Source organism: Octodon degus, unplaced genomic scaffold (assembly GCF_000260255.1).
Source record: "Octodon degus isolate 3935 unplaced genomic scaffold, OctDeg1.0 scaffold00064, whole genome shotgun sequence".
Classification (NCBI taxonomy): Eukaryota; Metazoa; Chordata; class Mammalia; order Rodentia; family Octodontidae; genus Octodon; species Octodon degus.
The window spans coordinates 8,279,024-8,290,334 of record NW_004524640.1 but is presented as its reverse complement, the minus strand read 5'-3'; the positions used below and the strand labels follow the sequence as shown (position 1 = coordinate 8,290,334).

At 38.7% G+C, this 11,311-nt stretch overlaps 1 protein-coding gene across 2 annotated transcripts in view; it reads right to left on the bottom strand.

Moving 5' to 3' along the window:
- Positions 1 to 298: 298 nt before the first annotated feature.
- The window catches only part of LOC101586003 (apolipoprotein L3-like), a 20,420-nt gene continuing 9,407 nt past the window's right edge, over positions 299 to 11,311 (bottom strand). Inside the window, exons 2-3 of one of the 2 annotated variants that reach the window (XM_004634675.2) lie at positions 5,161 to 5,291; positions 299 to 1,418 (exon numbers count right to left, since the gene is read on the bottom strand). In XM_004634675.2, the coding sequence (XP_004634732.1) occupies positions 557 to 1,418; positions 5,161 to 5,282 (984 nt within the window). In that variant the 5' untranslated portion in view covers positions 5,283 to 5,291 and the 3' untranslated portion in view covers positions 299 to 556. Of the gene's footprint in view, positions 1,419 to 4,924; positions 5,071 to 5,160; positions 5,292 to 11,311 lie in introns of those variants that run through there. The other variant, XR_002821764.1, reaches the window with a different exon arrangement.

Genomic DNA, 11,311 nt, shown 5'->3' with positions numbered 1-11,311 from the left:
TTCTTATGTATATTTTTTCTCTCGACTAATTGCTCTCTCTAAAAGTTCAAAGACTATACTGAATAGCAGTGGAGCTAGTGGACATCTTCACCATGTTCCAGGTTTTACAGTAAATCAGTTCAGTTTTTTTTTCTATTCAGGATGATGCTTTATACCAGTTTATGGTAAATACACTCCATGAGGTTGAGAGACAACCCTGTAATTTATAGTTCCTTTTGGGATTTCATCATGAATAAATGTTGGATTTTGTGAATGCTTTTTCTGCAAGAATTGAGATAATATGACTTCATTATTAATTATGTTTCTGTGGTGCATTGTGTGCATTGATTTTTCACCTGTTGAACTCTCCTTGTATCTTGTCTTCCCTGTAGCTAAACTATGGTCTGTGTTAACCTCTCCCTTGCTGTGGTCACTAACAAACTACGCCAGACTCCTTAATGCCCTTCATCTTATCCCTTTGCTCCTTCTAATGTAATGCATTCGTCTGTCCGTGCCTCTGTCCAGAACGTATGCCCTTACCTATGCATTGCTTGTGAGGAGGGGGACTGAGTCAGACCTAACAACAAAATTGTAGGATCTCGTTGAGCGCCACAAATGCCTGTTTCATCTCCTGAGCCTTCTGCCGCAGCTTTTCAGCTAGCGGTGCCTTTGCTCCCTCATGCAAATGCATTGAGTCTTTTACAATGAAGTACACATTCATCCCAAGGGACAAACCTTCTAGGACTGCACCCCCAATCCGGGCTCCTTTGGTCATTGAGAGGGGTGTGTCTCCAAATGCTCTCTGCACCTCCGCAGCCCTGTTGGCTGAGAGTCCCCCAGTGGTAGTGAAGCGGATGGCATTGCGTGCTAAGGCACAGTTGTCCTGGGCTCTCCTGAGAGCATGGATGGTCTTCACCAAGTCCTCCATTTTCATCTTGAATTTCATAATGTTTTCGCTCAATTTGAGTATAATCTTACCACTAAATCCTAGCAATCTCTTCAAATTGTCCTCACTGGTTGACAGGATGAGTTCGGCTTCAGCTTTAGCTAAGGACTTGTCTAAGTGTTCTACGGTTGTAGTGGTAATACCAGATACAGCAGTCACTACTCCCAGGCCTGTCCCAGCTGCTGAGAGCAGTAGACTTCCCCCTGCTGTGAAGGGTGCCAGAGTCAGGCCAAGGATGTTCATGACTCCAGAGGCAGCACCAACAGAGCTGGTCACCACACTGGAGACGGTGCAACCTTTGTGCACTTTGTCAACCCTTTCGGCAAGGGCGCAAAGCTTCTGTGAACATGACTCTATTTCTGCTTTCACCTTAGGAGCCACTTTCAAAAGCTGCTTCCCAGCCCGAATTTCTTCCTGGAACCTCTTTTTGTCCTCTGTTGTGCTGTTTGCTGCAAACTTCTTCAAATAATCATACAGCTTTTTTGCTTCATCCCTGCAACAGCAAAGTTCAGGTGTTAAGAAAGGCCTTTTATTTATAAAGTGGGCTCAATAGGAACTCTCCTGCATATACTTTAGGGGCTTTACTGAAAATGAAATGGAAATCAATTTTTACAAATGTACAGAAGTTTTCCTCTACCAATGAAAATGTATCATAGATGGGGTGTGTTCTTGGTGAACTCAAGGACCGTTGAGTAAGTTCATATTAAGATGCTCTTTAGAGCCAGCCAAATAGCTCAGCAGATTAAAGCACCTGCTTAGGCGGACACAGGGGTCAAGGGTTTGAATCCCAGGCCTGGCATGACAGCCCCACCTCCAGGGTGCACTGAGATGATGATTGAGACCAGATGCAGTAGTGCACACCTGTAATCCCAGAACTTGGGAGGCTGTGAACAGAAGGATCATTACAAGTCCGACCTATGTAGTGAGACCCTGTAAACCCTGTAGACCCTGTCCTAAATACAAAAAAAAAAAGAAAGAAAGAAAGGAAAAAGATGCTCTTTAGAAGCAGATGTTTGATGAGACACTTTCTCTCTTCAGTTCAACTACCAAGTTTTGTATAGAATAGGGGCTCTGCCAATGAACAAAGAGAAAAGTACAGCACTAGGAGGCTTAATTCAGAGAGACTTAGTCTGTAGTGAAAAATTAACCTGACTTGAGTATGTCACCCTTTCACTCATCGCTGGCAGGGATCTGTAGGAACTTGGAGTCTTTTCCTGCTGGAATATCTGTGTTTGACTGGAGACTGGCTACAGTGCTACAGGGTTTGATATACCTAACCTGAAAATCCTATAGCTTGAAATGTTGTCAACTCTGAAAGCTTTTGAACACATGGCTGATATCACAGGTAGAAAATCCCACATGTGACTTCATTGGATAGGTCACGGTCAAGACACAGGATTGCTAAAAATATTATACAGAATTACTTTCACATTATACAGAAAAGCATCAATGAATTTCATCCTTTAGATATGTGCCCTGTCCCAAAGATTTCTCATACTCTATCAACAAAATTTTCAAAAAATCTAGAGTCTATAATAGTATTCATAAAAGATACTCAGTCTTCACATGGTGATGTTGATGGTGGCTATGGGATGATTTCTGTTCTGCAGGGGAACTGGACAATAAAGCAACTAGCATCTGGATGGGGAGACGTCCTCCAGACAGTGTGTGATCCAGTCTCCCAAAACTCTACCATCAATGACAGGTTAAAAATGACTCCTTCCATGATCAATATTTAGTCAGGAATTTCTGAACCTCTTTAGGTAGTTGTTGACTTGGATTCCATTTCTACCCTGTGCCTTTAGGCTTAGTAAGAAAAGTCAGAGTACTATGAAGCTCTTGTTCCTCACATCTGTTCAAGTTCCTATTCCTGGCTTTGATCCCTGCTATTCCATGACCTGCTTTGGGAGAAGTCCCACAAAACCTTGTTGCCAGATTGCTCCTCCTCTTGTTGTCCCTGGTAGTTGTCAGCTCTCTATTGCCCCTGGCTTTTCTTTTTGGTGTGAATCCCAGCTATCTTTACTATATCCAATCTCTCTCCCCCATTGCCACAATCCTTCTGTTTAAAGTCTTCTGAGCTGCTTCCACATGTGTCAAAATAATGTTTTATGTCACAGGGTGAGCCACACTGGTGGCCAGGTCTCCATCTGAATTGTCACACATTAAATATAGGACTGCACTGTGTCCACTGGGCAATAGATACTGTATGCCTGAAATTCTCCAGGCTCAGCTTGACATATCTGTTCCTTTGACTGCTTTTTAACTGTGTCCTTTCCTGGTGATCCACTCTGTGTCATAATTGTTTACAGTGAGTCCTGTGAATTCTCTTGAGTCACCAACCCTGTAGATGTTTGATATCAAAAATAAGGGTGGCTTCAGGGACTGCGCCCTCAGACTCTGAAGTTTGGCTAATTCTTAGAAATTCACATTGAAAAACTGAAGCCAGAGAACAGAAAGAGTCTATGTAGGTTGTGTGCTCTGCCATCAGCTCTTGACCCATCCTGATGCCCTTTGCCCTTCCCAACTGAATGTCACTGGGTCCCATTGCTTTCACAGTAGAATGGAATCAGAGGACCTCGATTCTGGCACTCCCTCCACCCTGACTCTGCACCAACCTTACTGAATCTTGACACCTCCTACTCCACTCCTGACCTGGCACCCCTAAATTCAGGATGACTGTCTGATGTCACCCACCTGATAAATGCATTGGTGACAGGTTCAGATGTGTGCAACCAAGCTTACTTTCAAAGATTCATGAGACATAGGGGCCCACCTATATGAGTTACTAAGCCTAAAAGGATCTGCAATTGGTCTCAATATAAAAGGGAATATTTTCATTTGTGGTGAAGATTTGAGTCACTTAGACTCTCTGGAAATGCACTGATAGTGAGGAAACTATTTCTGCTTCAGAAGTTATCATTAAGCCACCCTGCCTTTCAGATGGCAAGAGCTACTACTGCAGCAGGGTATCCAGAATGACAGCTGAGAGCTGCCAGCACCCAGAGACACAGCAGCCTCTATAATCATCTGTGGTGGACCAGCAGGAGGATAAAATATCCCATCATCCTGTCACACTTTATCTTTTAGCCCCTCATTTGGCTCACACTGGTCCCATCTCTGTGACCCCAGACTTCTTAAATTGCTCCAATCAACTCCCCTTCTTCCTCAATCCTGAGCCCTGGCTCTGACTCTGGTGTGCATCATTCTAGGTTGCTTGAAAGGTGCTGTCTGAAAGGCACTTGGTTCCCTACCTTTGCCCCACAGCTCACTCCCAGGCCTTCACCACAGTCCTATCAGATTGAATCACTGGTCCTGGCACCCAGCTGCTAATCTCACTATCCACAGAATAAACCTGGAGTCTGGATAGGGCAGGAATTGCCAGTTCCCACCCAGTTCTGTCCAGCTCCACTCTGGCTTCTTTGCCTTTGGGGCCACAGATAGATCCTGCTGTGTTTGCATAGGTCTTCAGTTAGGGTGATAAATGGACTGCTGTGGAATTCCAAAGAAAATGCACTAGGACCTGCCTGATGGCTCAGCAGACTAAAGCACCTGTGTAGGCAGAGCACAACCACCAAGGTTCAATCCCCAGCCTGTCAGGCCAGTTCTACCCACAGGATGATTGAGACTGGGCTTGGTGGCATGCACCTATAATCCCAGCGCTTTGGAGCCTGAAAACAAAATAATCACTATGAGTCTGATTTACACAGTGAGACCCTGTAGACCCTTTCCTAAATACAGGAGAGAAAAAAAACAAACAACAACACTGATTATACTTAACTGTTTTGAATCACCAAAAAATCAGTACTTCTTGGCTGGCCTCTCAAAGGAGCTGGCCCTGGGCCCTACTTACTTCTCACCTGGCCCTTGAAATTTGTCTTTGCTTACATACCTATTGTGTGTCACCCTATATAAGCACCCTCTATACCTTATCTTATTTTTCTTAAAGTAAAACACAACAGATGAAGCTGCTAAGTCAGAAAGATGTAAAGTGACTTGCAAAGGTCTCATACCAAGCAGATGCCAGCAGTGATCCTGTCCCTTCTGAGCATCAACACTCCTCAACCTGAGGCCATTCATTGCCAAGAAGTAGCAGGGAGCAAATTTCCCTCTGGGATATTTGAGAAGGCTCACCATCCACCAGGAAACTGTTTGGAGAAAGAATGTGTGCCTAGGGGAATCCACTCCAACGGGGGTGGGGGCAGGTTGACCTTGCTCAGGAGTACCATGCAAGATACCTGGACAATCCAGCTTCCTCTGTAAACATCTTCCAGACTTTGTCGTATGCTACCAGTTTCTGGAGCTCATCAGGACTCATGACGTTCAGGATACACTCAATTACTTCCTCAATGAAGTCCATGATGTCTAGCTGGGGAGGGAAAGAACAAGGTTAGAAGAGAGTATGGTACAGTGGTAAGTGGCTAAAATGATCATCTTCATGAGCAGCTCTCACATGGGTTTGGGAGGTTTTGTTTTGCTTTTTATTTTTATTTTTTCCATCGCTGGAAATTGAACCAATAGCTATATCTGTAACACTCATCCACCATGCTACAGCCCTAGGCACTTTTATTTTTAAAAATTTTTTTTATTAACTTTATTAAAAATCAATAATTACATATCATATTAAAAATTGTAGACAAATATTGAAATGTGAAAGATATAAGATATAGAAGAGTGATTTTTAGAGAAATATTTCTGAAATGAATACAAAACACATGAGATTAATAGATTACACACTGTAAATAAATTATTTGCAAACTTAAATGAATATAACAATAAAAACTGTCCAAAATAAAAATGAAAAAAACCAAAATAAAAATGAAGAAGAAAGAAATCACAGATCAGTCATATAATAGTTCACTCTGTGTCAAAATCAAGAAACTTACATTCATATGTAAGTTGTAAGAATTCAACAGAATTCTCAAAGTAGAAAGGGGTAGGTAATAAATATTTAAAGATTCAAAATTTCTGAATTTAGTTGAACGTATAACACCACATTTCCAAGAAAAATGAACCTTTTGCACAAGAAGTTTGAATAAAATCATACCAAGATATACAAAAATGAAATTGTCCAAAACTTATTGTAAAGTAAAAAATAATTAAGGCATATACATAAAAAATATTAGCTATGGAAGAACAAAATTAAATAGCATCTTATTCCACATTAGAAAGAAAGAAAAAAAGACAAAGTATGTAAGAAGCTAGACTAATTAAAGGACTGGAAGAAACAAAAAAAAATCTGTCCTCTCTGAATTTTATACTTAGCATACATAGATTTAAAAACTAAAAGAAAAATATTTTCCAGTTATACAAACTTGAAATATTCTAATACCTCCAGAAGTAGTATATAGAAAATAACAAAGAGCATAATTCAAAAGGCAGGAGAAGTTGCAGCATGCTTCTGGATGAACAATAAAGAGCTCTCAAAATGATAGTTATGCAGGACTATATAAAATATATTAGATGAACTCTTATTTAAATGATCATCAAATATTTCTATGAAATAGTATCAATCTTATGTCAGGTTATACACGTACTTTTTTCATATATATATATGTGTGTGTGTGTATGTGTGTACAGGGAAGAAGTAATATAAAGTCAATGGAAAATGGAATATACTTTTTAAAGTTTCTAATACTAGGAGAAAATATCATACCATGTCTTTTAAATAAATTATAGGTCAAAGATATAGTATAAATCTTAAAACAAAAATTAAGATTAAGCAATATTCAGAAAATTAAATATCAATTAAAAATTAAATGTTTCAAAACAATTGAACTAAAAAAAAGTTTTCATGATAGTAAAAAAGTACTAACAATAAAACATAAGATAAATACTGGATATGGCAAATAAATGACTAGCACTTCTAACAGTTTGAGGATAAGATATCACACAAAGTTCTAGTGTGTTGCAGACATGGATAATGTCCATGACACTTACTGGTAGCCAGGTGTCACTTGTGGGACTGAGCCACTGTTATTTCCTTGTAATCCACCCTGTAGACCCAGATGGAATCATGTCCCATAGGGTGCAAGAGAAGTCCATTCGTAAAGTATGCTGATGGAAATATTTTGCTGCTGAACACAAAAGAATAACTGAAAGACTACTTTTGTATACCTCTTATTCTCCTGTGTTTAATTATTTGCCCTATTTGGTGGGTTCTTTCCATTCTCATTCATGGAGTTATGATAATTTTGCTCCGTCTCTAGAACAACATTTAGTAGTTTGTGTAGGCTTGGCTTTGTCATCATGAAATTCTTAGTTGTTCTTTGTCATGGAAGTATTTCACTTCTCCATTATACATGAAAGAGAGTTTTGCAGGTTATATCAGTCTGGGTTGGAATTTGTTTTCTTGCAAGACTTGTATTACTCTGCTCCATGCTCTTGACTTGATGGTTTGTGAAGAGAACTCTGCCATTATTCTGATGGGTTTTCCTTCAAATGTGATTTGTTTCTTTTCTTTAGCGGCTTTTAGTATACTGTTCCTGAGCTGAATTTCTCAGATCTTGATTATTATATGTCTGGGTGTGGTTTTAATTGTGTTGATGTTATTTAGAGTTCTATATGCTTTGGTTACCTGAATGTCAGATTGTTTCCCTATATTTGGGAAGTTTTCTGCTATTACTTCTGCTCATATTCTTTATACATCATTTGTATGGGCTCCTTCCTTCTCATTGATGCCTATTAGTTTCACATTTTTCATCCTTGCATCGGCTTTCAGGTATTGAATTTTTTTCCCTACATCCTAGTTGTTTTTAAGAGATCTTTTCTTACATTTTCACTAACTACAATGGTGTCCTTAAGGTCTGAAAGTCTATTCTCACTTTCATTCAAATGGTTTTGCCAGCTTGTGATTGAGGTTTTAATGTCCTATATACCACTTTGAATCTGCATTCTATTTCTTTCCTAAATTGCTTATTCAGGGGTTCCATCATTTTTATATTCTGCTCTACTTTTTAATCAGTGTATTGTTTAGAAGCACTTAGTACTTCTTTCATTATAGTTATCATTTCTTTCTTTAATTCAGAAATTATTTCTGATATGATTTCCTCTATACCTTTCTGCTGTTGTTTCTTTTATTATTTTAGAGATTTCAGGTGTGTAATTTCCAATTTCTTCTATGCTAGTGTCTTGTGCAGTTGTTCTGGGTGGACTCGGAGCTCAAGACTGCATTTTGTTTCTTCTCTTTGTCATTTTGTATGCCACTGTCTTCTGACCTTTGATTTAGAGCTCAGATAGAGTTATTACCTTAGCACCAGGTCCAGATCTATCAAGTTCAGACGCCTCTAGGTGGGTGTAGCTTGGGTCTGATTGCTGTGCTCCATTTCTTCCTGCTGCAGCCCTTGGAGGTAAACCCTCTGTGACACTCTGGCAAGATGTTCTGCTCCTGAATAAGCTGGGTAGGTCTTACCTCTAGCCTCTTTGCAGGGAGTTCTGCTGAAGGGTTCCATGCTGGGCCTGGGCTCTGGGTCAAATGAGGGTCCGGCGGGCCCCTGGCAGCCTCACTCACATGCCGGGCCTACATTCTGGGTTGAATGAGGATCCGGCAGGCCCCAGGTCATCTCACTCACACACTAGGCCTAGGGTCTTTTAACTTTGTATTGATATTAGGTCTTCCAAAGTTGGCTGGACTGGGCTTGAATTTACCATCTTTTCACCTCAGCTCCCTGAAGAGTTGGAAATACAGGTGTGTGCCACCATGTTTGGACAAATGGGATGTTTTTCATGGTACCAATGTTGTTAGCAACTATATTATGTCTCCAAATTTCAGATCATAAACACTTAACTCCTCGTCTCCATATTGGGAAATAGAAGGAATAAAGTAGTAAGGTAATTAAGATTGAATGAAGTTATAAAATTATGGCCCAAGACCATAAGACTTCTGTTCATAAAGGAAAAGAAGAGACATTAAACCTCTCCTTTCTCTCTTGCTCTCTTTTCTTCTATCTTCCTCTCTGTCTTCTCTCTCCCTCTCTTTCCCTCTCTCCCTCCTTCCTTCTCCATCTATGTGTACCATAAAGTCTATATCCACATAAGGGAAGAAGCCTCCTTCTGCAAACAAGAATAGATCCTTCACTAGAAACCAAATCTACCTCTGTCTCTTGATACACACTTATCCATGGGTTTGTCTTCCAGAACTATGAGAAAATGGCCATCTTTTGTTTAAGGCACCCAGTATTAGAATCAATAGGATAAAAAACACAGATTTGTAGAATGAATAGAGAAACTAAAACTAACAGTACATGGCATAAAACAAACACATTTAACTCAAAAGAAAACCCCCAGATAAAAAGAAATCAAAGAATGGAAATTAATACTCCATGAAATGGGAACCCAAAATCAAGTGGAAGTAGTTATTCTATTTTCAGATGAAGTGGAGTTCAAGCCAAAAATAATCAGAAGAGACAAAAACTGTCTCTACAAGGAAAAAAAAAAGGTCATAGTACTGCCCTGCTACAATGCTGTATATAGTTAGATTTCTAAATTTCTGTGTAAAAATATGTAATTCTTTATTCCTATTTTTAAAATATTTTTTACTTTTTATTTTTTCCTTCACATTCTGCAGGGATTTAAAGTTTAACATATCGATACTTGATGGAAAATACTTGTTCCATCTTATCTCTAAGATGTTTGATATTCAGACAGATAGTGAGGTTAAGCTCAACTGCCTACATTACAGGGTAATAGTATCAGTAAGCGTCTCTTCTGGAGGGTTAACAACTTAAGTTTGTAGACCAAAAATTAGAGAAAAAGAAGAGCTGCAAGGACAGCCAATATCTTGGCCCTAGTCTTTCAAGGTCAGTGAGGACTCAGGACATAGGAGAACCTGTACTGTAATATCATGTAACTCAGTTGTGTCCCAAATTTACTGATCTAGGAGATTATGGAGCCACAGAGGAAAGTGATCAATGATGTAGAGTGTGCCTAAGGAGAATCACATGGAGAGAAAACATTCTCTCAGGCTTTCACAGAGAGCAAGTTGGTCAAGCAATGGCTGTGACTCATCCATATGGTTGACACTGACAAAGGATCTACAAACTGCAGTACAAGATTTCAGGGTAAATTCTGAGGAGATTTGACTGAACTTGTCAGATACAAAAGTTACATTTCTTGTTATATAGGTCTTGCTTTATCTTGGTCTTAACCATCCAGCAGAAAAGTATAAAAACAAGGTATAAAAAGTAAAGCCATATTAATATGCTGAGCAATAAAATGCTCAAGTCAACAACCTCTGACATTGCCATTCCTATGGATAACCCACTGCTACTATGGACTATATTGGAATATTTTGCTGAATTCACACACCTACAATATTTAAAAGGCGATGGAATACCCATCTCTGACAAAACTAAACAAAAAAGGGGATACAAATGAAGGACCATTTTGTATATGTACATAAAAAATAGGATAGATATACAGCTACTTTCTCTTAATTCAATGAGAAGAAAGATTTGTACTAATAGTGTTTGTGGACAGGATATCATGTCTGCATCTTGAACTATGAAGACAATATGCAATGTATTAATGATTGAAACTGTCCTAATCGGTTTCAGAACTGTCTCACTGCTATTTGTTTCTCAATAAAATTAATTAAAAAATGAATCTTACACATTAAAAAACTATCTCTATATATTAAAAGTCAACTCAACAGGAAGAGAATAATTATAAACATATATGAACAAAGCACTGGTGAAACCATCTTCATAAAGCAAATATGACTGTATATATAAGATCAGAGAAATATTAGCACTATTATAGGGAACTGTAATACCCCACTGTCACAAATAAAGCAAGTGGACCAAAATAAAACAAAATCAGCAGAAAAACATGAGAGTTGAAGCAAACCCTTGAACAATAGACTTAATAGATATTTCTACATACTGTTCACCCAAAGACAATAGAATAAACATTCTTCTCAGTAACACATGAACTTTTGTTCAATGTAAACCATACTCGCTAGTAAAGCATAATTCAGTAGATACAAAAGAACTGAAAATATCAGATGCATATTATCATGTCATAGTGCAATATATAGAAGTCAGTAGTAAAGAAGCTACAGAAATATATGAATGCAGGGAAATTAAACAGTATCAATGGATCTTGAATAATAATTATCATGAATAACCAATGGATCGTAGAAGAAATCAAGGAATAAATTAGCTTCTAGAATCAAACTATAATACCAGTGCAAATACCAGAATTTATGAAAGCAGTCCTGAAAGCATCATATCATAGTGATATATGCATACCTATGTTTATAGCAGCACAATTTGTGATAGCCAGATCTTAGAAACAACCAAAATGCCCATCACATGTGGAATGGTTGAAAAGATGTGGTACTTTTATATAATGGAGTACTACTCAGCTATAAAGAATGATAAACTTGAA